The sequence below is a fragment of the Anopheles bellator genome, chromosome 2 (assembly GCF_943735745.2).
Source record: "Anopheles bellator chromosome 2, idAnoBellAS_SP24_06.2, whole genome shotgun sequence".
NCBI lineage: Eukaryota > Metazoa > Arthropoda > Insecta > Diptera > Culicidae > Anopheles > Anopheles bellator.
In genome coordinates, this window is record NC_071286.1 from 13,092,811 (window position 1) to 13,119,613 (window position 26,803).

At 52.7% G+C, this 26,803-nt stretch overlaps 4 protein-coding genes across 4 annotated transcripts in view; 2 read left to right on the plus strand and 2 right to left on the minus strand.

Annotated features, from left to right (window-relative positions):
* The first annotated feature begins 38 nt into the window (after nucleotides 1–38).
* Nucleotides 39–1,082, plus strand: LOC131211902 (large ribosomal subunit protein eL32). Its single transcript, XM_058205576.1, has 3 exons — nucleotides 39–118; nucleotides 467–570; nucleotides 650–1,082. The coding sequence occupies exons 2-3, from the start codon at nucleotides 478–480 to the stop codon at nucleotides 959–961; spliced, it is 405 nt and encodes a 134-aa protein (XP_058061559.1). The 5' UTR covers nucleotides 39–118; nucleotides 467–477; the 3' UTR covers nucleotides 962–1,082.
* Nucleotides 1,083–1,129: 47 nt separating this feature from the next.
* On the minus strand, nucleotides 1,130–2,036 carry LOC131211901 (DNA-directed RNA polymerase II subunit RPB7). The gene is made up of 3 exons (XM_058205575.1): nucleotides 1,882–2,036; nucleotides 1,344–1,802; nucleotides 1,130–1,272 (listed from the first exon to the last, which is right to left on the minus strand). The coding sequence occupies exons 1-3, from the start codon at nucleotides 1,891–1,893 to the stop codon at nucleotides 1,222–1,224; spliced, it is 522 nt and encodes a 173-aa protein (XP_058061558.1). The 5' UTR covers nucleotides 1,894–2,036; the 3' UTR covers nucleotides 1,130–1,221.
* A 9-nt stretch (nucleotides 2,037–2,045) lies between these two features.
* On the minus strand, nucleotides 2,046–5,622 carry LOC131211894 (small G protein signaling modulator 3 homolog). The gene is made up of 2 exons (XM_058205566.1): nucleotides 5,566–5,622; nucleotides 2,046–5,499 (listed from the first exon to the last, which is right to left on the minus strand). Exons 1-2 carry the CDS (start codon nucleotides 5,620–5,622, stop codon nucleotides 3,163–3,165), a joined length of 2,394 nt encoding a protein of 797 aa, XP_058061549.1. The 3' UTR covers nucleotides 2,046–3,162.
* Nucleotides 5,623–6,458: 836 nt separating this feature from the next.
* Nucleotides 6,459–26,803, plus strand: part of LOC131207015 (serine/threonine-protein kinase minibrain) — a 45,485-nt gene continuing 25,140 nt past the window's right edge. Inside the window, exons 1-4 of the mRNA XM_058199622.1 lie at nucleotides 6,459–6,469; nucleotides 16,147–16,384; nucleotides 16,463–16,838; nucleotides 16,881–17,582. Coding sequence (XP_058055605.1) covers nucleotides 6,459–6,469; nucleotides 16,147–16,384; nucleotides 16,463–16,838; nucleotides 16,881–17,582 — 1,327 coding nt within the window. The remainder of the gene's footprint in view (nucleotides 6,470–16,146; nucleotides 16,385–16,462; nucleotides 16,839–16,880; nucleotides 17,583–26,803) is intronic.

A 26,803-nucleotide genomic window follows, 5' to 3' on the forward strand; every position in this document is an offset into this window, starting at 1 on the left:
CAACCCAAACCGACAGCATCGCCTCCGTCGGCCGTCATGAATTGAACTGTCAAAGTCCCTTCTTTTGGATTGTTCTTCCACATTGAACGATCTGCCGCGTGTTGTGCTCCGATAAAATGTAAGGAATATATGCGACTTATGTCGAAGATTTTGGTGGCCTTTCGTGTTCTGTGTGGTACTTTGAGAGTGGGCAAAGAGAATTTACCAACGGCAATCCATTTACGTGGTTGCGACAGTGCGGTTAACGGATTCTCTTGTTGCCTGTTTACTCCATCGACGGCGGACGGCTGCGGGTGCGGGTGGTCGGTCGGTGGGATGGTGTGGTGGATTTACGGTCTATGGATGCCGGAAGTAGTTCTTACAATCACTCGCACCACAGTTCCGAAAGGCCACCGAAACTCCCGATATTGTTTGTATCAAGCTGATTTCTAACCTCAATCTGTGTTTCCCGGTTGTGATTCCACAGAAGCCGCAGAGATGGCCATTCGTCCGGCATACAAACCGAAGATCGTCAAGAAGCGGACGAAGAAGTTTATCCGCCACCAGTCGGATCGCTATGACAAGCTTGCAGTAAGTGTTCCCCCTGTTAAGATCGAATATCTGGCGAAGTTTGTTGACCGTTTGTTTCGTATTCTTATTCCTCTTGCAGCCTGCATGGCGTCGGCCGAAAGGTATCGACAATCGGGTGCGTCGTCGCTTCAAGGGACAGTACCTGATGCCCAACATTGGTTACGGCTCGAACAAGCGCACTCGCCATATGCTGCCGTGCGGATTCAAGAAGTTCCTCGTCCACAACGTGCGCGAGCTGGAGGTGCTGATGATGCAGAACCGTGTGTACTGCGCGGAGATCGCTCACGCCGTGTCGTCCAAGAAGCGCAAGGCGATTGTGGAGCGGGCCAAGCAACTGGCCATTAAAGTGACCAACCCGAACGGTCGTCTGCGTGCCCAGGAACTCGAGTAAGGCTCGAGTGCCGTATGAGCTCGGTTATGGTTTGCGTATCTTTTTCGCCTGTCGCAGGCGATGCGGTCCGTTTAAGTAATAATAAGAGATACAACAGCTAAAACTATGTGTTCCGATGTTTCATTGAGCGGTTGGGATGTTGATGAAATCAAAAATGCCATATTTCTGTGACGCTAGCAAACCATTGTTTATATTTCATCGATAAAGATACGTAAAGTAGGAAATCTTAAATAAGTAGCGTGCTCCGAGGTCCCAGAGCACTAACTGCCCACCAGCCCGAGGTAATCGTCCATCAGGGTTCCGATGGCAAACTGGAGGGGAAACGAAGATGTTACGTTAGACCGGCTCGCTCATTGGCCATTGTCATTCCATGAATACTCACAATACCGGTCGCATCGACACGCGTGCCGACAATCTTAAGCCGAATCTTGTCTTCCGCCGCTATCACGCTCTCACCATTCATCGCCCTATAGCACGGTGGGGCACCGTTCGGACAGAACTGCATATCGGCCGGAATGGAGTGGTGCGAGATGAAGCACGAGAGCGGCCCAATGTCGGCAAACATGCCCACCTTGTTCACCTGTTTGACGGTGGCGTCCAGCACCTCGCCCTTGAATGGTCGGAAGACGATCGCTTTGTATTTGACGGGATACACCACGAATCCTTGGCCCGGCTGTATCGTGCCGGAGCCGATATCGTCTATCGTGGTGACGGCAATGACGAACCCGTACTTGCCGGTGCACGTGCCTTCGACTTCGGTGTACAGTTTCTGCTTAACCGTCTCGATGAGCTGAGGGCCAAAGTATCGCGGATGGAGCAGAATCTCGTGCTCGAGCGATATCTACAGGGCGTTCATTGCCGGAAGAAAAGTGTGAGTAACACCATTTGACCCCCATAAGTTCGCTATAAATTGTGCTTACGTGATAAAACATGGTGCCGCTGATTTACAATCGTGTAACAAATACTCCGGGTACGCCAGCTGCGCGCTTTCGGCCAATACTTGCTTCACGTTAATATTTTGAACAACAAACGATGTGACAAGCGACCGAAAAAAATGCCGCCCGCTTGCGTTGGCAGTGCTGCCAATCGGAACGTAAACAGTGAGCTCCGTGAGATGTGAGAAAAGTGGTACGCTTTTCTCACCATGGCGATCATAATGATGGTTTTATCGTTTCACATTTTATTATGCTGTTTGAAATTTAAACAAATTAATCAAACCAAACTGACGGATCTAGCATTCTATTACACCACGGATAAGGTAGTCGGTTTTCCGATCATTTTCCAACAATAATGAAGCAGTACACGTCTCAACCAGTAGCAGTGATAGTATTTATTTATTTTAGTAGTGCATAGAGCTGCGGAGGCGATTTATGATCTATATTTGATTTGTCCTCTCTCTCCTACACGCGGTTTCTTTTGGTTAAAGGCGGTAAAGCGTTTACTTTTGCACTCATCAGTTTAATGTTTCTTCTCTTGTGCCCCGGTGGTTTCCGGGCGAACGAGGTTTCTTCTTTTGCCACCTAATATTGTACATAATTCTATCTAAGATCGGCCGCACACATCCTTTCGACATCGCAAAACCCACAGTGGAGTAAAAGTGTGCCACACACGCGGAATGATCCGGCGGAACGTCACGGTACGAACGGTAATGAAATAGGGTTTTGGCGACACAAACAGCGAGCACATGATTGACCCTGGGTAGCGACGAGGTTTATCTTTTCCTTTCTACACTCGCGATGGTGTAATGTCTAAAATTTTTTGCCCGAGCTCGTTTCTAAAACAAAATTACACGAATGAGGAGCGAAAGTGGCATGGAGTAAAAAATTTCACATCTCTCAGCGCCCAGCAAGGAACCGAGGGTCGAGGGTTAATACTGCAGCACGCAAGGACGCGGAACGCCGAAAGTAGTAAAAAACAGGATGTCTTATTTTAACCGCACAATAAAATAACGTTTCGCTAGTCTTAAAATCGTGTCACACACGGCTGTTGGGCGACGCAACAGCCAAACGGCGCGCGATCACCGGATAGGGTAAAATCAATTCTACTAAAATAACTAAAACGATCGTCACTCAAATATGAATATGTTAACAAAACAAAGTAAAGGAACGGTGCGTAGAACGAAAAAAACATCGCAGAACCACACGTGGACACGCTCATAGCGCGATTGCAACTAATAACAGGGCAATGGGACTGGTAAACTATTAAAGATCCCACGAGAACAGGTGGTGTTTGACGAGCATATCACGCACACCATCCTTAAGCGGCTGGCTTCCCGTTCCCGCTTCCCGTTTGGCCGGCAGCTCCCAGTTTGGGTTGAGGTTGAAGGCAAACTGGGACAGGAGCCGGAGTTCGCACTTGATTTGCACCCAGCCGGGCGAATAGACGAAGCTCCACGGTTGATACCATTTTTGGACGACTTCGGTGCAGCCAGCCAGCGTTTCGAGCCATAGATGCAAAACCTGTTCGTTCAGCCCCAGACAGATCAGGGATCGCAGCTTAACGTCCATCGGTGCGTGGGCCGCATCGTGGCTCTGGTTCACCGATTGCACGCAGCGGTACAGCAGCTCCTCCGGCGTCAGCACCTTTCCGTCCTCGTCCAGTCGATACGTTTTGCACAGCACCAACCTCGAGTAGACCGACTCAAAGTCTTTCTCCACCTCGCGCGTGGCCGCTTCCTCGATGAACAGCCACGGATGGCAGGGCCCGCCCAGGAACGAGGGTTGCTTCATACCATGCTCCAGCACCTGTTTGATTGTGGGCGCCAGTGTGCCCCGTACCAGATCGGTCACCGTCTCCGAGATGGCATCATCTCCGGCGCAACTGTACTGCTTACTCCGTTCGTCCAGTAGCTCAACGAACTTGGCCGGAAACCAACCCCGCAGCCCGTTCAACTCGCCGACCCAGCAGTGTTCGTCCTTTTGGCTCACGATCGTGATGATGTCGTTCTTCCGGAAGCCGAGCTCATCGTCATCGTGCCGCTCGAAGTCGTGCAACGCTTTCGCCCTCCGGCTGCGCGTTCTCGACACATTTATGTACCGCTCGTGATCTTTCGCGTGACTGTCCATCCCGTAGTCGGCCACCAGTGCGATGTGGGCCGCCAGTTTAGGCTCGATCGCTAGAAAGTGGCGCGAAACCTTCAGAATCGCGTCCCGCAAATCGACCAGCTGCTCGGTGATGCGAATGTTTTTGCACTTCAGTTCCTCGCCGCCCTCCCCGCCGGCCCCGAACAGGATCGTCTGGAGCATGGATTTCGATTTTTTCATCTGCCTTCGGGCCAACTGTTGCTTTGGTAGGTTCGAGGCCGCCTCCGGGTTGCCGACAAGCCCACCCTGGTCCGCCATCAGATACGCGAGGTGGCGTCGGCGGTGCGTTTCGATGATCATCGGCGAGAGAGAGCCGGCCACTTCGAGCGATACCTCGAACAGGGCCTCCACATTATCTATGTCGCCGGGCAGATCGGAAAGCGAGTTGAAAATTTGGGCCGAATTCTCCAGATGCTTCACCGTCGGTTCTTTGATCTTGAGCAGCCCGAGCGTCAGCTGAAACAAGACGATCGATCCGTCGTAGAAGAACCAGTCCCAGATGCGGAGCAGGATTTTCATGGGCACGACGCTGGCGAAGAGCGTCAGAAACCAGTGGAGCGTGATGAGCGACAGTTCAATGTCGTGGCTCTTGAGTGTGTCGTCGACGGCCGTGAGGTAGTTGCCGATCAGCGTTTGCATGACGCGCTGATCGGCCTGGATGCCCAGCAGGGTCGAGGAGTAGTACGAGGCGGGAAGGAGGTCCTCCACGATCGTGGCCATCATCCAGAAGGCGTCCTCCTCCTCCAGCAGCAGTAACAGCGAGGCGGCAATCACGCCAGTCCCTTGACAGTAGCCGATGTCCGGGTACAGCCAAGCGATACCACGCAGAATGCGCCTTAACCGGGGCACACCGGTGCTGCTAAGGGAACTGAAGCACGCGTTCGTCGGCATGATGCGCAGCAGATCCTTCTCGATCTGCTTCGACGTCATGAGCTGATCATTGGTGGACGCTTTCACAATCTCCTGGTAGCTCGTTTCGGACTTGAGCTTCTTCTGCAGTGCGCCCGACAGCCGCATCCAGATCTGGGGCCGCAGCGAGTGGGGAATGCCGGCCCGGACCATGGTGCGCAGTTTTTCGGTGCGCGGCAGTACTACGTCCACGGCTTCCCACGTCAGCGCGGTCGCTTCTTTGCTGTGCGAAAACTCGAGATGTGCGATCCACGGGCCCGGATCTTCGATGATGAACGGGGTGCTGAGCGGCTTGTTGGAGCTCGGCTCCGGACTGTCCTCCTCCTCGACGCGAAACCCAAACTCGTCAAAGTCCGGCTGGTGGTTGAGTGGTTCGTCCGGATCCGGCTGGCCAAGGGTCAGTATGTCCTGTGGCCACATCGACGGTGTGAGTGCCGAGAAGGGTCCACCAGCCGTCGGTCGGACCCCTTCGGCGATATGAAGACCACCGAGTGGAAGCTCCACCAGTTCACCATCGTCCTCCGAGTTGGCCGATTCCAGTTTTCGCTACAAAAACGTGTGCCGGGTGAAAGCATCTAGGCAAGGGTGGGAAAATCAAAAACCATAGCCTACCATATGTTCCTCTCTGCCAACGTAGCCTTCATGGTCGCGCGAGCCAAAGAATGACATATTCGTTTGACGGGAAATGCTGCTGCTGCTGCTGCTGCTACTGTTGGTTAGGCCTACTTTCGACACAAAGTGGCGACCGTTTCGAAGGACGGAGAAACGGCATACGCCACGCCAGCGGCCCACAAATCACTTTCTGCACGCTGAAACGGAACGGTTGCGGGACGATGGTGAATCAAAACAAAATTCTTCACCCACCGATCCGCTGGCGGAGTGTGTTTGTGTGTGTTCCATATGTTTTGACGTTTTGACCAACTGTGAGAAGTAGGCGGTGAGCAGGGAGAAATTTTTCTCGCAGCTCAGCGACACTTTCTCACTCGCGCAGCGGGCAGAGAAACAAATTGCGCAATGATTAACGGATTTGTGGGCAATAAAGAAGGGTAAATAATTGCGAAAAATTTATCAATTATTTCGGAGGGACCAAATTTGCCATTCGCAATGACACAATCGACGGGCATTTCACTTATCGTTTTCGCCCCGCGCTCCGGCGGCCGATGCAGCAAAAACGAGCCGGGACCGATCGAATCGAATTCGATTTGCTTCGAATTTCCCTAACCTGACTTTCGAACCTGACTTTGGTGTTGGTATTCGTGACTCTCTCTCGCCGCGTGTGAGCGTGTGGTGTGTGGTCACGGATCACCAGAGCGAAAAGAGCAAACGAAAAAAACGAAACGCTCACTTTTCTCACTTCCTCGGTGCGGTGTGCGTTCGCTGGTGCGTTGCGTTAGTGCGCGGTGCGTGCGTTAGTGAATTTTGGTCCGGCAACTCGCGTGAATCCGAGTTCGACGCAAACCGCGAACCGTGCAAAACCCCCCGTCTGGAAATCCGAAAAGTGGAACATGCCCAGCAGGTACGGCCGGCGGCGGCTCAGGGCAGGGTAGCAGGGCCTTCTTTGCGGCGAACCCTCACTGCTCATTATCATCGCTCACCATCGTGTGCGCGTGCCTGTGAAAGCAGATTTTTCGATCGATTAGCACCGCGCGAATCAGAAATGTAACAGAAAAACATAAACTGCGGCAAAGAACCCGGCTCCAATCACCTCAATCCTCAACCCGGCGGCGACGGCGGAGTCGAGAAGAAGAAGAAAAAAACGGTGTTCCTATCGGTGCTCCTCGCCCAGACACACACAAACACACACACGCGGATACACAGCTCTAGACTGGCGTGAGAAAGGCACAGCAAAAAAACACCCGTAAGTGAGTGGTGAGAAGGCGGCGGAGTGAAAGGATCGATGGACTGTGAGCAAGGCCGCCGCAGGACGAGACACGCAAGCGAGCGACGCGCTGACAGTAAAACAAAAACAAGACCAATTTCCGGTCCGGAACACCAGATGGTGGTCGTTCGTGGTGCGTTCCGTATTCCCGACCGAGAAGAAAGTGTTATTTCTGTGAGGCAGCACGATGCGATCCGATTTGCTTCAGCGGTGCGCGTGCGGGGACAAAAGTTTCACCTAAATACGAAGTCGGGTTTGCCCTCGTTAGTAGCGCATTCCAAAATTCTTGACTCCAACTAAACGAAACGGAACGGAACGGTTGTCGCGCGGTAGAAGTTTTCCAGACTCCTTGTTTTATTTTTTGTTCGCCGAATGAGACTCGCTTGTTGCCCGTGCGAGAGAACGAGTGCGGTTTTGGGCCGCCGGCAAATCTCCGCGAACAGAGCGAGACGGCAAACCAACGAAACGCAGCCAAAGGTGAATACACTCTTGGATTTGTTGAAGCCTTTTTCCGCCTCACTGCTCCCGTCGGTGCGTTGGTATCGCGAGTGTGCGTGAGTGCGTGCGTTTTCGTGTGTGGCGAAGCCAGAGAAAAAAAGCAGCAAAGAGAGAGCAAGCGTGAAACGGGCGAAAGAGAAATGAGAACGGGACGTGGGACGGAGACAGCAAGAGAGATGGTGGTTTATTTCCAGCAGATGGATGTGTGTGGTGGTAGACGCATATTGGAATTGCAAATGGGTGTTCGCCGCCGATCCGATGTTGTCCGCCGTCGTCGTGTGCGAGAACCGTGAGTGACCCAAACAGTAGGAAGGAATTCGCGAATGTAAACGAAACACACTGGATTCAGCAGTGTTTTCCTATTGTTGTTTGGTGTTGACAGTGAATTAGACATTCGCCATTTGTGCTGACGGTGACGCAGCGCGCTCTACGGTGCTGTTTTGTTGAAGAACGGAAAAACCAACTGCCCAATGGTGGGTCGGTGGCGTGTCACTGTTTCTGGCTGCTGGTGAGACACAGTTTCGGAACGGCATGGAAAGTTCTCTTCTAAAATGCGCAACGAACGATGAAACTCGGAGGGCATCGCCTCTACTAGCCATCTGTCGTTGTGCTTCGACTCGAACAAATATTGTTTTGGCCGCGCATTGAAAGGGATAATTTGATGGTGCCGTGTACTCGCTGTCCCTAGAGCTCTGTCGGATAGATCGGATCGATTCCGCTATTGCGCTGCAGATGGTGCGTTGCAGCGCGCACAGCTGATGATGATAGTGTTGTGACGGGGTGTTTTCTCCTCGGGGGCAGAGGTGCGCACTGCTCTGGCGGCCAGCATTCGATGCTGTCAGTTAAGGGCCAGTGATAAATGAAACAGCACACGCCGTGCGGATGCGGCTCGCCAATTGTTGCGAAGCGTGCTAGGTGCTTGCCAATAAGTGTTGTGAATTTGGCACACAGGGCCACCCAGCAACAACACCAACCAAACACCAGCGCGCGAGCCGATCTTGTACTGTGTTGGTGTGCGGCCCTTCGCGGGGGACGTGGTGGTGGTTGTGTCGTTGAACTGCTCGAGGCTGGAGTTGAGTTGGTCTCCATCACAGCATAGTTGCGCGTGACTCACTTGGTGGACCGCGAGAGCGAGTGGCCGTCTCACTTTGGGGCGTCGCGTGAGCTGGTGAGATGCGGGTCCGCGCTGTGCCGTATGTTGTTTTGTTGTACACGCATCCCAGCGGGCACACGATGATTTCGTTCGCCCGCCCGCCCGCCATATATGTGTGTGTTTAGTAAATTGGCAGAGCTGGCAGAACGGAAGTGAAGTGGTGAAACACCTTTCATCGCTTCAGGCGCGCCCGCTTATTGGAGCGAGGCGTGCGTATGTTTCAGGGTGGCGGAAATAGTCTACCGAAAGGGGCAAGAGGCGGTTCGGCGGTTGTCGGGTGCAAAAACCCCCTTCTCGCTTCTTGACAACCAATGCACAATTTCATGGTGCGCGCCCGCCGTGTGCGTTGGTATGTGTGGAAGAGTGAGAAAGTGAAGTCTGAGGTGGATCGAGTGCAATTTAATAACACTAAAAAAGCATGTACTTTCACAGTTGTTGGTCACCAGCACTGGTTGACGCAACACAGTATTTTGTAGTATCCGCGAAACTGTGTGAGCAGGCCATGCATCGAAAGGACGAAATAACTCTGGACGGGCGGCTGTTGTGATCGATCGAGGTGGTGCATCGAATCTCTTCGGCTTCGTTTCGTGATTTGTGAAGCAAAAAGAAAGCCCCAGCACGGAGGTTGAGGTGCATGTTAATTGCCTGCGCGCGCCCGCCCGCGCGTGTGTATGTGTCTGGTGTTTCAAAGAAAGAGGCAAAATATCGCCACAGTGCGCTGTGTGAAGTGCAGTCGCGTGAGATGTGAGGCGAATGCAAACGGGTGGTGTGAGCAGTGAGAAGTGAGCTGCTGCGTTGTCCGCTCCGAATGGTGAATGTAAAATCGCTTTAAAAACGATTTAAAATCGATTTGAAATCGATTTAAAAACGATTTAAAATCGATTTGAAATCGATTTAAAAACGATTTTAAATCGATTTTAAATCGATTCTAAGTTCCGTACGAACTCGAGGATCGAGGATAAGATCAACAAAATCGCAAAGAGATGTACCGTCGTCATCCATGATGAAATTGCAGTGTGCGATGCGCTCCGCGATTTGTGTTCAATTTACTGGGCGGGTGGTACTAGAATGGAATGAAGAGAAATATTTAACTGGGAAAGGCCAACATGATGGTCGGCCGAGCGTGCAGTGAAAGCGGGAGAAAAGAAAATCGACAGCCGGTTCACAGTCATTTTGTACATGATTTGGCACTGCTTCTAAATTCTGAACCCTTCCGAATGGATATTTGCATGGATTATCGGAAACGAAGAAACCCTCCGGTTCGGCTAACAAGTTTCCGGGAGTCACGAGAAATCAATGCAGTGTGTTTTGGGAGTGATGGCGAAAGAACGAACCAGAATGGTGAAGGTTTTACCGGAGTTTCGCCCCATCAAACCGGCGCGATTGGGTAGGTAGAAGTCACATTGATTAGTTTAATTTTCGTTACCACCTTCTTTTAGTACAGGAATTCGGAATTATCGTGGAAGCAATCAGGAGATCGGCAGTTGAATGGCTTATAGAAGATTGAAATTAATTTTACTGCGAAACTCTGTCAGTTCCTCGTGTGCCAGTGAGATTGGCAACCTCGGCGGCACTTATGCTTCATATGAGTATGCGGTGTGCCCCTTTGCTACGCGATCGTATGCGAAATTATTCGCATCATTTGCGTGTGCGGAGACGGGGTTTATGCTGCCCCACCGTTTGGCCCGTTCCGGGTGACCTATCCTCCCTATCGTGGAAGCTCGTCGATCGTACGAAGTTGGTTGAGGCCAAACCAACACACCATCGTCACGGTTATGGTTTGTGATGATGTGCGTCTGCAGGAGAACTCACGCGTCTACGCGCGCGGAAGGGAAACGAAACCCCGCGCGCCACCCGCCACCAGCAGAACCTTCGGCGAGAGTGTCAAGTGCGCACGCCTTGTCCAATTTGCAACGACTGGATTCGCGAACGAGACGCACTCACCGAGACACGCATTCCGGTGGTGAGAGCTACCGGTGGCGCGGCGTTCGTCTGGCGCCGGCGGGGGGTCATAGGGCGCCGGGAGTGATGGTAAGCGATGGCCGTATGTTGTTATTGTTATGCCTGCTCCCCCCTGAGCACACCGAAGCCATAGTTTCCAGCGATCGCGTCCGGCCAACGATCACACACCAGACAACAGACAGTGTAGCCCCTCCGAAAAGGCAACCCCGGCAATGAAAGGCGGTGAAGGCGCATCGAAATTGAAATGATTTTCCCTGACACCCGGTGTGGGTTTTTGGACACCATTGAATGCGCATTGGGTGCGCCTGGCCGCCCGGTGTTAGCTGCGAAAGTAGGTGGCCCACTTCCCACGGGTTGCCTGCAGTGGCACCAAAACGGGCCAAGCAAACACCTTTCCCAAGGTCATTTACAAATAGTCTATTATTTGCCGCCAGCGCGGCCATTAGTTATCGCTGCCCAAGCTCTGTGAGGCGCGAACGGTGTGTGGAAAGCGGCAGCAGCAGCAGCAGCCGGGCTGTGAGATGTTTCCCCGAGTGAAGAAAGCCGGCCAGCGCCATTACTGATGTTGGGTGCGCTGGTCTGGCCGTTGCTGGCGTTTGTATCTTTATGATAAAATATTGGATAACGATGACGACGAAATCGGTGATCGTATTTTGCAATTAATTTCAAACATGGGGACGATTGACTTTATTATTGGATTTGTTCCTTCCAATTTGATTTGGATTCTGTTTTATCAGCCACAACTTACTGGGATTTTTGCACGATCGGCCGGAGATCCGTAGTCGCAGTGGGCAGAGTAGAATCCGCACTTTAGGTTAAATTTAGAGCTTCCAAAATGTAGAATCTTTGAAGATTTTTGACGGACAAGCAAAAAGCAGTGCGTTCAACAATAGTTTTATTGACGAGTTTGCTGCTGCAAAAATAGTGTCCCAGAACCGGTGCTTCGGAATCGAAAATCTCTCACCAAGCTGGCACTACAACACAACCCGTGGATGGTCGAGAACAGGCCTTCTGCGTTTGCTCTCCGATGGTTTATTTGACCTTACCGTGCATCTCTCAACGTTTGTCCCTCTCTCTCTCATAATTTCTGCAAAAGATGCTAGCGGAAGTACCACAAGTTTTCCGTTATACTAAAGAGTGCGCAGTGAGAGATGAATGGCGGTTAGAAGAGATACGGACTTGCGGTTCCACTGCAACTCTCCTGTTTCTGTTATGCCGGTTTCAACCGACGGTGCTGCCACCGGTGTGGTTCCTTTTGCGGGGAGGTACCCCGCGCGTTGGCGGTCTAGTCTGGAACCATAAATCACTAACCGAGCCAGACTCACCTTTGCCCTCGCCGCCGCCGCCGTTGCTGGCGTCCATGTGCTCTTTGGTCGGTTTTTCGACTTTCCTCGTGCGCCTTGTGGGGTGGTAGCATTTTCGCTAATTGTTTTACCGGTATTATTCCGGTGTCCGGTGTGAGATAAAACAATTTAAAACCAACTGCGTCCGATTTGTCGCGATCGTTTCGGTTGTATTTTTACTGCTAGCGAAAGGGATAGCCACGGTCACAGCCACAAAAGAATACTAACTTCTTCAGGCCACATCTGCTTACCAACCCGCAGCGGGAAAGGAAACATTCTGCCGACACTTCTGTGTTGTGGCACTGAAACCGGGACCTCAAGTGACGCGCGTCTGAATAGAAGAGAATTAGTAAAACTGCTGAAAACCGGCACCAGCAAAATGGGTTCCGTAACGGGGTTTTGAGTTTTATTGTGTAAACTGTGTCCCAAAACGTCGTCCTCCGCACCAACGAAGGGACAGCAGCAGCACCGTAATGGTCGCCCAACACGCGCTGCTCATCCTTCCGGGCGGCATCCGCGAAAGCGAAGGGTTTTCAACAGTCGCCGTTGGCGCTGAGGTTGGAATGGGCTCCCCGCTGATGGCTCCGTTCCAAACGATCCATGTAACAGGTCATTCGGGAATGTTTTACGCTAGATTAGGCGTCACCAACAGTCGGGCGAATCCTCTGGCTCGTGACGACTTGGACCGAGACGCAGCCGTGCTTACCGCCGTTCGCCACGATCGAACGGTTCACGGTCACACCTAACCAGAGCGGATCCTTTTCGCGATTCACGAACGACCGGGCGCCTCCATTAGAATGTCGGGAAAATGTTGCTTTTGCAGACAGTTTTTAATTGGAAGGCAGTGAATAAAGTGCTCATGATGTTAAACACATTTCGGTGCCATTTGGCCTGCTCGGCTGCGAGCAGATCCCGGTAGAATGGTCAATTTTTCCCTTCGGACCATAAACAGCGCTACCCTGAATCCTCCGATTCACACACATTAAAGAGAGCTGCATTTGAGTGCATGCGCATTATATCCGCGGGACGGTTTCGCTATCCCCTTTCGGACGTTTGGCTCATGGAAATTCATTCATTGCCTCGGCACCAGCATCGTGTGGCAAGTAGTACGCGCTCGATACGTGGTGGGGTCTGACATTAGTACAATTCACACCATGTTTCTCTGACATCGTTTTTGGGTGGGATGAAAAATGAACAAACCCGCCGGGTATCGATTACGGTATCGGTGCAAGATTCGGATCGCATTCTGTGACCGGTTCGACATGTGTGTAGAACTTCGTTCGTCGTCCTGCACGGAAGGATCACTGCCACTGTGCCCTCTCTCACTCTCGCTCTATGGCGACAGAAAATCGTAGTGCATATTCCTGGCGGTGAACGGAACGGAAAAGACGTTTTTTGGGCCCCGTAAACCCCGGTTCACCCAAAGTTTTCGTTGACCATGGTGTGGCGTGCTTCTCGTGGGGTTCGGCAAAGAGAGAATCTCTTGCAAACGACACCACCACCACACCAGCGTTTTGTACACCTTGGAAGGTTCGGTTTAGATTAATGGCAACTCGGATGGCAGGCACGGTCTCGAGAGGCGAGAGGATGGCCCCTCGGGTCCGGTCCGGTTGGTGGTGGTCCGTTTGCAATCTGGTGACCCAATTTCCAACCTAAACCCCGTGGCAGAGGCAGCCTGTTCTCGTTGCATTCAAATGTTCGAATGTGGCCCAGCGGGGCAGTGGAGCCGGGGGGGGTCGAACAAAGATAAGATAAACTCATCGGTGGAAAATAGGATCGATTACGGGAAAAACTGGTGACCCGTCATGAACACTCGGTCACGATACGCCCGTCGGATCGGGTCGGGTGGTCGTTGAGACGACATTTGTGGCTTTACCAATGACGTGGGTTGTTTTTTTGTTATTTCGCGAATAAACCATGAATGGGGAAGCAGACTCTGTCTTTTTCTACTAACCTTTACACGGAATGAGAAATCTCGTTTTTCCAAAAACCGATGAAACAATAAAAGAAAGTAGATACGCCGAACTACTGTGTGTGCATAAATATCGGAATTCGTTGGAATTGACTGAGCGTCCCATCGATCAGGATCGATCGTAAAACACGGAGAAAGAGAGGGAGAGAGATAGCGCCCGCGGGCAGGTCCGGCGCAATAACCGTTCGCAAAACGCAGTGACCTTTGTCGCTTCGCTGTAGCTGAGTCGGAGTCGGGTGCCTGTCTTTGTGTGTTTCGCGGTTTTGTTTGCTCGCCGCGCACATCCGAGTTTGAGTGGCATTGTTGTTGTTGGGCACGTCACACTGACGTTGGACTGCACCAGCAGCGAGCGATCGTCCGCGAGGAGGTTTGTTTACTTCGCTGCGCTGGACACACGCTGACGTCGATCCGTGGCGCCATTTCCATGGCCGCACCGAGGATGCAAATGCCCGCCATTGTGTACGCCTCCGGGGGCGGGTGAAAGTGCCGTGTAGCGCAGTAGTTGGTAATCGTTGTGGTTGCATTAAATGCGCGTCAAAATGATGGAATGTAAACTCTCTGTCGGAATCATCCGACTGAGCTCGTCACATTGCTTGGCTGGGTGCGATTGATTGCCGTCCATCACGGACTCCTTCGATGGTTCGATTGAGCTGAGGCACCACAGCCAAGTGTGTGATCCTAGCGAGACAAAGTTTGCAGCAGATCGCAGCATTCATTGTTGAATCACTACAAATAACTTCACACATTAAACTCTCTACTAATAACCCGTTTTTTCTTTCCAATTTCAGGTTTCGTTTTTCGTCCGCGGAGCCATCATCTCTGGGATACGAAATAAATTCAAACGAGCTCATGCTCTTTGTGACGAAGAAAGAAAATCCCAACCTCACGCTGTTGACGGGATGCACTGCACCCCAAAGCGGCCGCGGGTGTTTGGAAATTTCTAAGGAAGTTTCTAGGATTGGCCACCAGCAACACGTGAGCCACGGGCCATTTTGCTGTCGGTCCAGTGATAGGGAAACCCCGTCGAACCAGCAGGGCGCCGAAGCGAGTGTGATTCAGCAGCGTTCCCCGAGCGCTGCTCGGTAATCCACCCGGACGGACGTGGCGAAAATGTGTCTCCAGACAAGGTTCTTACCATTACCGCCCCACCCGCTGGTGACACACTCGCATCGCGAGTAACATCGGGCTTCCCGTCGTGCGTGCTGTGTGTGCATTTGTGTGTGCGGTACGCTTCCGGACGGTGGTAATCGCAGTGACCGTTGAGTGGAACCGGAAGACATCACGCAGAAATGAATTGTCCGTCGGCGTACGGTCATTGTGGTTACTTCGCGTGCTCGGGAAACGTTCCCACTAGCACCTTAGCGCATCCGATTGCGCGCGGATTAGATTGGATCGCTCGAACGGGGAATGTTCACTGACACGCCTCTGTTTTCCGCGGTGTTCCGTGTGCAGCAGTTGTGCCGGCTGCTCTAATGGTTGTGTTTGTTTTGTTTAATTTTAGGTCCTCAAGCACCGCGGATGTGTGTTCGATTTTCCGTTTGATTCATTGCGACTGAAAAAGGCTAGCGTCGTAGCTAGAAGCCGAAGCCAGAAGGAAGAAGTGTGTAGAAGTAACCAGGCACACGAGCCCACAAAGTGAAAAAAGTAGTGAGCAGAGTGAAATTGTACCATTTGCTTTTTAAACGTGCAGCGCCCGACGACGACGACTACGACGAGGAGCCTCCTCAAAAAGCTTCGCCGACAGAAAGTGTTCCAGTGTTTTGTGTGTACGCGTTGAACGCGTATAGGGTCCGTGCGCGAGAGTGTATGCGTAGCCCGGTGTGCATGTGAGGGTAGTGTGCGGTTGTTGTTTGGGCGCTTTCAGTCGTCCGCCCGATCCTGGTTCCGCAATCGGCATTTGATGTGCAAAAGGAGGCGCGTGCCAGCAGCGGCAGCAGGTGGTGTGTCATGTGTCTGCCGGCAGGGGCATGATAGTGTCCCTTCCTCAGCAGCTCCCTTCAACACTAACCTACACTAACGGAAGCGGCGGGGCAGGAAACGGCGACGCTAGGGCAGCCTATTACCACCGTGTTGGTGTTTGTGGCCGCATCGATTCCACCGGGCGGATCGATTGTGCTTCGACAAGGAGTCGTAGCAACACCAGCAACCTGTTGATCGGTGGCCACCGAAACATCATCAACAGCAGCAGCAACGTTACCGAAAGCGTTGCCAGCGAAAGCCACCCCAACAGTGGGCCGTTGTTTGGAGAAGAAGAAGAAGCAGATCGGAGTGTGTTGGCAGAACTTGGCCCGGGTGGTGGCTATCGGCGTGTTGTGGCCAGCCAGTGGCAAATCAATCAGTTCGCACCCGGAAACCGCGCTTCTGCCGGTGGTTCCGGTTCCGGTAGGGAAAGGAACATTAACGGAAGCATCACGAACGGTGCCAAAGGTGCCAGAGTGTTGTTTGCGGCGCGACTGAATTGTGGTGGTGGTGCGTCCCCGGAGACACCCGCCGAAGTATTGGCAGGTGGTGGAGGTGGTGTGGGTGAAGGCGGCAGTGCGGGTTCCGGCAGAGGCTGCGGCGGCGGCGGCGGCGGCGGCGGCGGCGGTGGTGGTACAGCAACAGGCGTCACGACGTCGACGTGGGTCAGTAGTGGCCAGCAGCAGCAGCAGCAGCAACAGGAGCGGCAGCGGCGGCGGCGGCGGCGCGTCTTGTCACCGAAGACGGCCAGCTTCATACGCGTGAGCGGAGAGGCAGAAGGCATAGCCGGTGGTGGTGGTGGAGGAGGCGGTGGAGGTGGCGCAGAAAATACTCATCGGCTACTAGGGGAAGGGACCGGCGGACGGGTGGTGGAACAAGAAGAAGAAGAAGAGGAGGAGGCGGGTGTGGAGTTCTTTCCGGCGACCACGTACGTCGGTGGTGCGGTGGGTAGTGGGCGCCGTAGGCACTTGGTGGACACCGAACAGCGTCCGAAGCCGATCCCGACGACCAACTTGCCACTGGGCCTCGCGGCGGGCGGCGGTGGTGGCGGCGGCGGCGGCGGTTGCAGCAGTAGTGACAGCAACGCCAGCAGCAGCTCGCGGAGTGTCGAAAGTGTCGGTATCCGAGGGGGTGGTGGCGGCGGTGCTGGTAACGGCGGTGGTGGTGGTGGTGGTGGGGGAAGCAGTGCGAGCAGCAGCAGTAGCAGCACCGCCAGCAGCAGTGCCCACGGCATCGTTGCGTCGGTGGTTGCCGCCGGCGTCGCGGGACACTCTTCTTCCGGTGGCTCGGAGGGTGGCTGCGGACGCGGTGACTTCGAGAGCCGCGGTCCGGCCGAGGACGAGGGCGGATCAAGCGGTAGCGGAGGGAGCGGTAAGCGCATCCTTGCCGTGAACCGCAACATCGACGATCTGCTGTTCGGTAGCGATCTGGACTCGCTGATCAACGACAACATCATCTATGGCTTCAAGTCGCTAAAGGTCAGCCAAGCGCACCTGCAGAATCAGCTCGATTATCAGCTGCACCAGCAGCAGCAGCAGCAACAGCAGCAGCAACAGCAGCAACAGCAACAGCAGCTACCGTTTTATCATCATTACCACTCGAGTTCGCTGCACTTGTTGCAACAGCAGCAGCAGCAGAAGGCGCATTTACTATCGCTACAATCTCAGCCACAGCACCAATCTCCGTTGGTTGCCGTCAGCAGTGGTCTCCCGTCACTAGGGTACCAACCGTATCAGCATCAGCCCCTGCAGCAGCAGCAGCAACAGCAGCAACCACACATTGGCAGCCATTGGGTCGAATCGGATATTATAGCAAGCAGCAGCAGCAGCACCAAAATGTTGGCCGACAAAGCAAAACAGAAATGTAAGTACCGCTGAGCTAAATTGACCGCCGTAGCTTAAACTTCACCGTAGATCTGAGGAAAGAGGACCTACGGAATGTTACCCTTGACTGCGCTAGGTGGTGCTGATAACGATCCCCTGGTCGGGGATCGCGCATCGTAATGACAAATCCGACCGGCCCGCTGGGTAACGAAGTGACGTGCGAACCATTAGAACAGGATTAGACTCATGCACCAAACAGATGGTTGCAAGAAACAATGGTTCCACCTTTTAGTATTAGAAACCACCCCACGCAAAACGCAACTGTCGGGGAGGGCCGGCGAAGGCGAATTAATATGAAAATTTGATTAACCGAGGGTTGATGGGGAGTTTCGCGGGTCCCAGGCGCGCGCAAAACCCGTCCGCGTTTTTTGCTTTTACTCACGGGTTTTACTCTGGATACGCGCCATCTGCTCGTAATCGGCCCCGGAGACAACCTCCGGAACCTACGGATGCCCCGAAAAAGAAAGCGACCGGCATTGCTGCCGGCCCTGATTCACTTATCGGGCTAAACTTTGTCGATACGGAAACCGTTCCCAGCATCTTCCGTGGAAAAAGGGAACGACGTTGAGTACGGCCCACGCTCGTCTGAGAATTTACGCCCTCGCGTAAGATGCGCGTAAATGCTAATTAAAATGCATACTAAAGGCCTGCCTCCGCCGACGCGCTCGGGAGATGCTACGGGATTGTTCCGTGGGTGCGACTAGGTGTAGGCAAATTTTGAGTTACACTCTTCAGAAGGACAGGTTCTAGTAGGAGTAATTGGCTCACAGGTAACGAAAAGGCAGTGTCGGAAGTTTCGTATTGCAAAACTCTAAGCACAGGGCGCCATTTAGCGTTGGGCGCTTGGCGATAGAACAACCAGTGGAGCGCGTACTCTAAAAAAGGAACTTAAAATTGTATAAAATTACTATAACTTAGTTGCTCTTCGGGTGTAATGGAGTTATTCGGCCGACGCAGAGCCGAGCAGGGGACCACCAGAGAAGAGTGTAGCCCCGGTGGTCGTCTAAGGCAACCAGCCAACAACAAAGGCACGCCCGGTTCGTCATCTTCGCTCGGTTCGTCTTTGTCCCGGGCCGGGCCCGGCTGGCGGACGAATCGATCGATGTGGCACTGGAAGGTGCTGGGCCCAGCCCCTCATCGGGATCCTTTTTATTGCCATTTCTTTGTTGCTGGTGGGCCGCCGACGCCGCCGCCGTCACTGTCATTCCGACAGATTTTCCCGGTTACTAACCTGCACCAATGCGCTGTCCTTTCGTGGAAGATGGTCGCCATGGTGCGGGCCGGACAACGTTTTCCCAGCCCACAAAAGACGATTCTCGACCCCATCATTCGCACTTACGGGCTTTACGTCGGCGTGTGCCGGGTGTGTGTGTCTTCCGGGAAGGAAAATCTCTCTTTTCCCCCGCCCCAGCGAATGGAGGCGCCTGGTCATCGTTGTTCGTTGCCATTCGTTTGCCCCGGGGATTGCGCGATTTCCGGTCTGCGAAACAAAGACTGCGATGCGCCCGGGGGGCATTTGTCAGTTTGGCGCCGTGTTGAAGAGCGATCGAAATCAATTATTTCCTGGCGCTTCCCGGTCGCGCGGGTTCCAGCAAACACCGGACCCCACGGTGGTGTGCCGTTTGCGCTGACACTTTGAAGTATTATTTACGCACGATTTGATGTTGGGCAGTGTATGGAAAGTGCGCGGCCATCGATCGAGGCCGGAATACTTCGGAAAAAAACAAAAGGAATCCAAATAATTCATGTCGGTAATTCAGCATGAAAAGAGTTTTGATGCTTTCGTCTCAAATTCATTAACTTTGCTGTAAGACACTGCATCTCCCGTCCCGTCTCGATTGATTCCGGCCGGCCGACATCTTCACGGTGCGCCGCAACATTGTTGCTTTCGGTTGTTGCAAACAAAGTTTGTCGTTGGCTTTGCTTGCTCCCCCTCCCCGGCTGGCTGGCTGCCCCTTGGTATGCCGTGTTCCACGGCCTTCTCGGGTGGTTGGACCCGGCCCGGCAAGGTGGCAAGAGATTATGGAAGCTTTCCGAGGGCTTTTAACTTTCTTCGCAATCTCTCCGCTCGTGGGTCCCGTTTTTTGTTCTGCTTCTGCGGGGCCGGCCGAGCTAGGGTTGTGTGTTAACCGCGCCGTGCGCATCCGTTTAACGTATTGCAGTTTTGATGCTCGGCTGGTTAGATGCTACGGATGCTGCTCCGGTGTGTCATAACTGTTTTATGCCAACGGTTGTGTGCGAAACCTCTTCAAACCAAAGTGCAGCAAGTGAGGCACTGGAAAGGAAAAGAAACCACACGGGCTCAAAAAAGCATAGACTCACTCGACGAAGCGAGGCGCGTGTCTCTGGCAATTTGTCACGGGTTGGCAGCATAACGCGCTGGTGGACACTTACAATGTCGCCTGCATCGTTTTATGTGACCTGTGCATCGGTATGGTGTGTCGGGATGTGCAATAAAAGTGGTTGCGGTCGGATGTCTAGGTCCGATCCGCGGTACTCTCCGGGTCATATAATTTAATATGTTGCCGGATGTTTGAAGGATTCAGACCGCCGCGCCGCGTTATCTCGCTCTCTGGTGCTCAGGTTTGCTTCCGCGTTTGCTGGCTGACCTTGTCGGGAACTTAGACAACATGTAGTCGCGGTTGCGCTCAACTCAACTTTCTGCCGTACTTTACGGTTTGATGGCGACAATGTTGGAGAAAGTTTGCTAGTGAGTTTGAAATAAAATGGGGCCCGAGCTTAGGAATATGTTTGGAGATCAGCGTTTGCGCAATCGTTGCACCTCAGTTACCGGATCTAGATTTATCAGTTTTTCACCGGCTTCATCGGCAGCAGGCGCCTTGTATTTGATAGCCACTTGCAGTGTTTTTTTCTTTATCATCTGCTAGGTGGTAAAAGTTGCCTCTGCTGGACGGTGAGACACATCCTGGTAGTTATTCCAGGAATCGTTACGCTTATCGGGCACGGAACAGCGCGCAGGGCTACGCAACGCATACGCAGGGCGGCGATCGGTTATGAGGCGCCGTTCGAACGTCCGATGTGACGTAGTGCGCGACGTTGTTATCAGATAGTGACAGTGGCAGCATTAGCAGCACCACCACCCTCTGTGTGTGGCAATGCGTCTCGCTGTGTTTGATGTTGCTGAAGGAAAGGAAGGGACCGCAACAGTTGATGTTGTTATTTTTTTCCCGCCCTTGTTATGTTTAACAACTTGTACGTCGACGCTGGTGCAGCGACGCGTTACTGCTGGCCCCCGGGTGCCGGGGGAATCTCTCAAAGTCTTATCATCCCGATGCCGCCGTCGTGTGATAGTGACGTGCGGTGTTCTAAGAAAATGTCGGTCATGGTCAAAGCGGGACCCATTATCTTCGGGGTCGGTCGGGAAGCGTGAAAGTTGCGCAATGCCTCATGTCGGCGACTAATTTTACCCACTGTGCTGTGAAGTAACTCGGCCAGCAGCAGTCACCGCTCAATCGGGAGCAGCAAGTATAGTAGAAAACATTCTCGACCGGCGGATAATAACCGCCTAGCCGAAAGGTATGCAGCGATCCGACAAGCACCACGTCGACTGCCGATAAGTGCAACTGCAACGGGACTGATGCTGGGCCGCCCCGCGGCCGAAGCTATTTTAATTCTTCCGTACAAGGGCCCATTAAGGCCGAGATTGATGTCATTCAAAATATTTACACAATTTGGGAGCCGCGTGGCGTGGAAAAGAATTTAACTGATCGTTGCTCTCTCCCCGTTCCGTTCATTCGATTCGCGGCGCACCGGAAGAGGCACCACCAAGCACCTCGGTCACTTGCACAGTTTACGATGTCATAAATGTACTTTTTTTTGTTTCTTTTATGGGGTTTTTATTCTTTTATATGATGTATGTTCTCGGTTTTTTTGCATCCTGACATGTCCGGAAGAACCGGTTGCAGTCGGGTTTTCCGTCGCTATGAAGAGAGGAGAGAGACTGTGCGCAACGCCGGAATGTGTTGCCATCGACCCATCGGGCTTAGATTTGGTTGGATCCTTTGCCGAGCGCGCTGATAGGGCTAGCTAATTCTCGAGTGCCTCCAATTCACTGCCTTCTGTGTAACCACACCCAGTGAACATTTTCTCTCTTCTCACCAAAAAATCCAATCCTCATCCGGTCCTCATTCGGTTCCGAACGGCTGTCTCGAATACCTTCCCCCATATAGCGTTATATGAAAGAATCGCTGTGAGGAGCCGAAAGGTCCATGGAGTGAGGAGCCGTTTAAATTCTCTCACCGAGCGGCCCCCTGTCTCTCACCTGTGTGTTCTCTCGCTTTTTTCGTTTTCTTTCTCCCATATTCCCCCTAACCAAAATTAAACAGTTCGTATTTGGGCGGTACATTTCGGTATATTTTCTCTCTCTTTTTTCGTACACTCTTCACTCTGCACTAGCGGTTCACAATTTGGTGCGTAGCTGCCTTCGTTGTAAAATGCATTGCATCGAATCCTTTGCATCCCATCTGGACATCTGATTGGACATCTGAAACGAGCAAAGCGAAAACATTTCAACATTATTTGGTTGTCACTGAATACTGTCCAATAAACTTACCTGGATTATTTCTATCAGGATCACCCGTGATCGACAGAGAAGCACAAGCACTTGGTACTTTACACTTGGCACTTAGAAAAAACAGAGGCAGAGTTTTCGTCCCGATTCACCAAAACTTAAAGAGAGACTGTCGGACCCTCGGTACTTCGGGAGTTTGCCACGATCTCGCTGTCTCTGTTATTTCTATTCCTTTTTCTTTCTCTCCAACGTTCGTCTTCGACCTGCAAACTCACGGGGATTTGAAAACTCACGGGGATTGCTTCCGTTCTTTCCCCGGCAACCAACGAACGCGTCTCATGCTCACTTCGTACGCTGCGAGATCGCCCTTCCTCGGCCTCGTCGCAGGCAGAGGGGCGTTCGATCTCACTCGTCTCAGCCTTCCTCCGCCGCGTCGCAGGCAGAGGGGCAGCCTCGGGCTCTCAAAATTGTTCACTGGGCATTTAGCCTGCTGTCAATCAAGTGCCTCTCTCTCTCTCTCTCTCAAGACTGTGGAACAGTGACAATTCCTGTAACAATGCGTTGAGAAAGTACCTTTCTGAGTGCCACGATTTTAACACAGCTGCGTGCGCTCTCTAAGACGCTGCGGCCAAAAATAAATCCCCCTCTTAATGGGTCAACTCTTTTCGTCCTCTTTGGTTTTTTTTTCGGGGCAGATCGCAACGATCGCACTCCCGCGACCGATCGTCGTCGATTACGTCGGAGATTCGGCATCGCAAGCATAGTTCGTTCGCCTTTAACCAACGGGCGGCGTCGTCGCCTTCCTCTATAATTAAACTGGGAAGTGCAACAGCTTTTCTTTTTGGGGGAGATCGAACGGGGACCCTATTCCCTGTTTTTTTTTGCTGCTTCCCGGTTGCTGTTTCGGTTTCGAGTTAAATTCGGAAACATGCTCTTCTCGCGCAGCCGGCTTACTTGGGACGGAGCACTCGACTGTCGCGAACATTTAACGCCCGGCCGGCGATTGATTGACGATCTGCGATCGTCGATCGCCGATTTTTAATGGCGCCCCACGTGTGCGCGGGCCACCTTTTTATGGGGGTAACGTGATACAAATTACAACATTATTTCGCCCACCACCGCTCACGGGGGCCGGATTTTCGTGTCGCGAGTTGGCATCCTGTTGATTTCGTTACCACCGGTAAAGAGGCGACAGAGAGTATCGTAAAAACGGTTTTATGTTTTAGTGTTCAATGTTTTGCCATATTTGCTTCATTTTATTGCACAGCGCAACACACGTTCGTACACACCGTATATTGACGGATTCTCCTTCGACGATCTCCATTTTTGCGCGCCAAACTACAGTTGAAACGGGCCGGCAAAACTTGAACTCGTTCAGTTGACGCCACAATGGGATATGCAAACAGCGCAAGTCAGTGGGGGAACCGGCGCTTCGTGTTCACACCTTCGCGGTTTTGGACCGACCTGAAACACGAACGCATCGCACAAAGCAATAGAGGGCAGTTTTTTGGCATAACCATCATTTGGTGGGTTGGTCACTATTCCCGGGTAGTCATCATTATCATTTGGACGCAAAATGACCCGCTTGTGTATTTTTGGCCAGTCCAGGTCCACGGGAGGATGTTGCGTAGAAGATGTGTTTGCTTTTACCGTTTCGCTCAATGATCATTGCTGCACGATGCGCGTGACCACAGCGCTGCGCACTTTGGGGCACAACCCGAAGCGCCCACTGATTTATTACGCGTTTGTTACGGAATCAGTCGGAATCGCTTTTCATTTATTTGTTTCAAATAAACTTTTCTTAAAAAAGGAAAACAAACATTCGCAGTTTTATACAAACAATTTGTGTTTTTAGATTGATCGACTGGATGTGGACTGTTGGTCACAGTCCTACACTTTTTGTCAGGAGTCCGGAAACGTGGTCCTTTTTGTATTTTTATATTTTTTTAAAAATACTTCAAAGACATTTTTTGTAGAGTCTTAAAATGGACAGTACGCGGAGCTGGTGCAGTAGCACCCGCGGGACCGATTTATTGGCCCCCCTGCCGGGTGTTTATCGTTTGAAGCTCCCAAAAAATGATGCCTTGGAAACTGGGCGACCAGTCGTGTGAGAGTTAATGAGGTCAACGGGGCGCTCGGTCCAGGCTGATAGGCTGAGCTGCAGGCGAAGGCACCCAGCAGGACAGCATTGACTGACCGTAGTTGTTAGGTGCGTACCCGAAAACTCTGCGCTGCGGCCGATAACGGACCTATCAGGAGCTGCTTCGCACCTCTTATCGGTTCGCGCGCATATTGTGTAATAAAGAGCGGGGAACGCATGCTCTTCCCAAAATTGGGGACGGGGCCAGACTTTGCGCGGGTACAAAAAAAAAAAAAAAACTGAGCTGATACGATGGATGATGATGCGACGGTGACACTTGGTTACAGCCGTCGTCATGTCGCGCCCGTCGTCATGGTACTTGAGAGAGAAATCAACGCGTGCGCGTGATCCGCTGCTTGCTTTGGCTGTGACGTGCTGCCAAAGTCCGGTAGTCCGGTATCTTGCCGGGCTCTCTCTAGTTCACCATGACAACCGTATGGCAAGTTGCGAGGGCCGCAGCCGCACTGCTGCTGGTGTACATACGTCAAACGGCACAGCACGTGAACGTGCGCTGAAATTAAATGGCCATTGGCCGGGGATGGGGTTCCGGTAGGCATTTCGCGTCGGCGGCGGCGGCGACGATGCATGTCTTCGCGAGATAAGAAAGTGGGTTGTCGGTGGCCGTTGAACATCCCCGGGAGCCCCGTTTGGTGGAGAGGGGCCTTTTTTGGGGCACACACTTACGCACTCACAGTCGTGTTTTCGTCTTCCGTCACCGTCAGCCCGCGAATGGAGCGCGGAAGTGAGTCGCGATTTTTGAGACGGACACGCGAATGGCCGATGACGTAGGAAACGTGTTGCTTTTTCCTGGCCCCTCCGGCGCAGGATCTGTTGCCGGACGCATGTTCATGCTCTATTTTTGGCTGTGGACGCTCGGTTTTTAGCGCATCCAGAGTGGGTTGCGTTGGTGCTACCGGTGCTGCTGTTGGACTGCGCTTCTTGTTGCCGTGATTGTTGCTACGGGCATTCAAATGGGCGAGGTTCGCCTTCGTCTGGAATAATAAAAAATCAATCTAATTTAATGTTGTGGACGCCGGGTAATGTTGCTTCTCTTTGCCATTTGTTTTAAAATTATTCGTGCTTGCTTAACGCTTCCAACCATCGATCTCAGCAACCATTGGCAATCCTTTTGACAGTATGGTTCAGAATCGGTTAGCTTTGTTTGCGACGCGTTTGTTGTGCTGGAGGAAGATGTAGACACACTAATACGGCTGAATCACCGCAGAATGGTGATGAATGTGCCCCCTGCCGCCTTCTGGTTTTTGTGTGATTCAGCGAGCCAATCCTGTAACGGGGAGGAGGCCCCCTGGAAGACAACGAGAGGCGCATGTTAAGAAAGCACCTCGAGAAGTGCACCCAAGTGGCAAACAGATGTTCGAACCGGATCGGCGCCCACTGCGTACTGCAGGCGTCTGACGGCGTCCGACAACTTCCTGTTGTCGGACGGAGCACGGAGCTGTGTGGACCACCGCCACAGCGGAGAGATGAGATCATCACACTAAAAGCTGACATCCAGGGCCAACGTTCTCGTACCACGTGCTGCCGGGGGAGAGGGGTGCGATAACCTGAACGGATGTCAACGGCCTTCCCGAGGCTGCGCTGATCTAATTCGCACACAGGGCGACGAAGAACCAGAAGAAGGACGCGTGTTAATCGGTTTGACAGTTTGGGTGTCGGCGAAGAATCAGGAAGCCTGCGGGGAGGTAGGTAGTGCCAGACTGCATTCTAGTGGGCGTTATCGAAAGGGTCCAGCGTCCGGACATGGATCAGTTCTTCAATTTTATTGACACATAGAGAGAGAGAAAGAGAGGGCGCTGTTCCCCTTTGTCTCGATCAGCGGCTCCAATTGGAAACTCAAGACGTCGCGCGAAGGCGAATGCAGTCCTGGCCGTGTTTTCTCTCGGCCTTGTTGTTGGTCGGGGTGCGTCGATGAACGCGTGACACTCTCGAAATAAATCCCGCAACGAACGAGGCTGAACGAGTCTTGGTTGCGCCGCGTGTCGTTGTTGGTTGCGTGTGTTGCAGCGCGAGTGACCGCCGCCGCCACTCCGCCAGCGCCCTGCCGGTTGTGTCGGTGAAGCAGGCTCTTTGTTGGGCCACCAGTCGCGATTCGCGTCCGGCACGGAACGGTCGTCGCTGCAGAATGATCGCTGATCGCGTGCCGCGTGGTGTTGTGGTGTTGGCAAACGAAAGTCTTGGATTCTTTTGAAGTTTCCCCCTAGACAACCAACCAGAGAGGTGTTTGCAGAGGTGTGGGGGGAGCTTATGACGAGCGCAGAGTGTCCTAGGTGTCGGTTCGCTTAACGGTTCTTCAATCTCCGGAACATACAAAAATCGGATACAGCAGACTGAGTGTAGCAGTTACACCGCGAGTCCCACTCGAGAGAGCATATTACTTAATCGGAGACCGACCGACGTGCGGGCGCGGATTGCATAATTTTCTGTCATTGCGTTGGCTCGGTGTGCTCCCACACCCGTCGTCGTCTGCGCTGCGGTCGTGTCGTCGAGGGCGTGAGAAAGTAAAAATAAA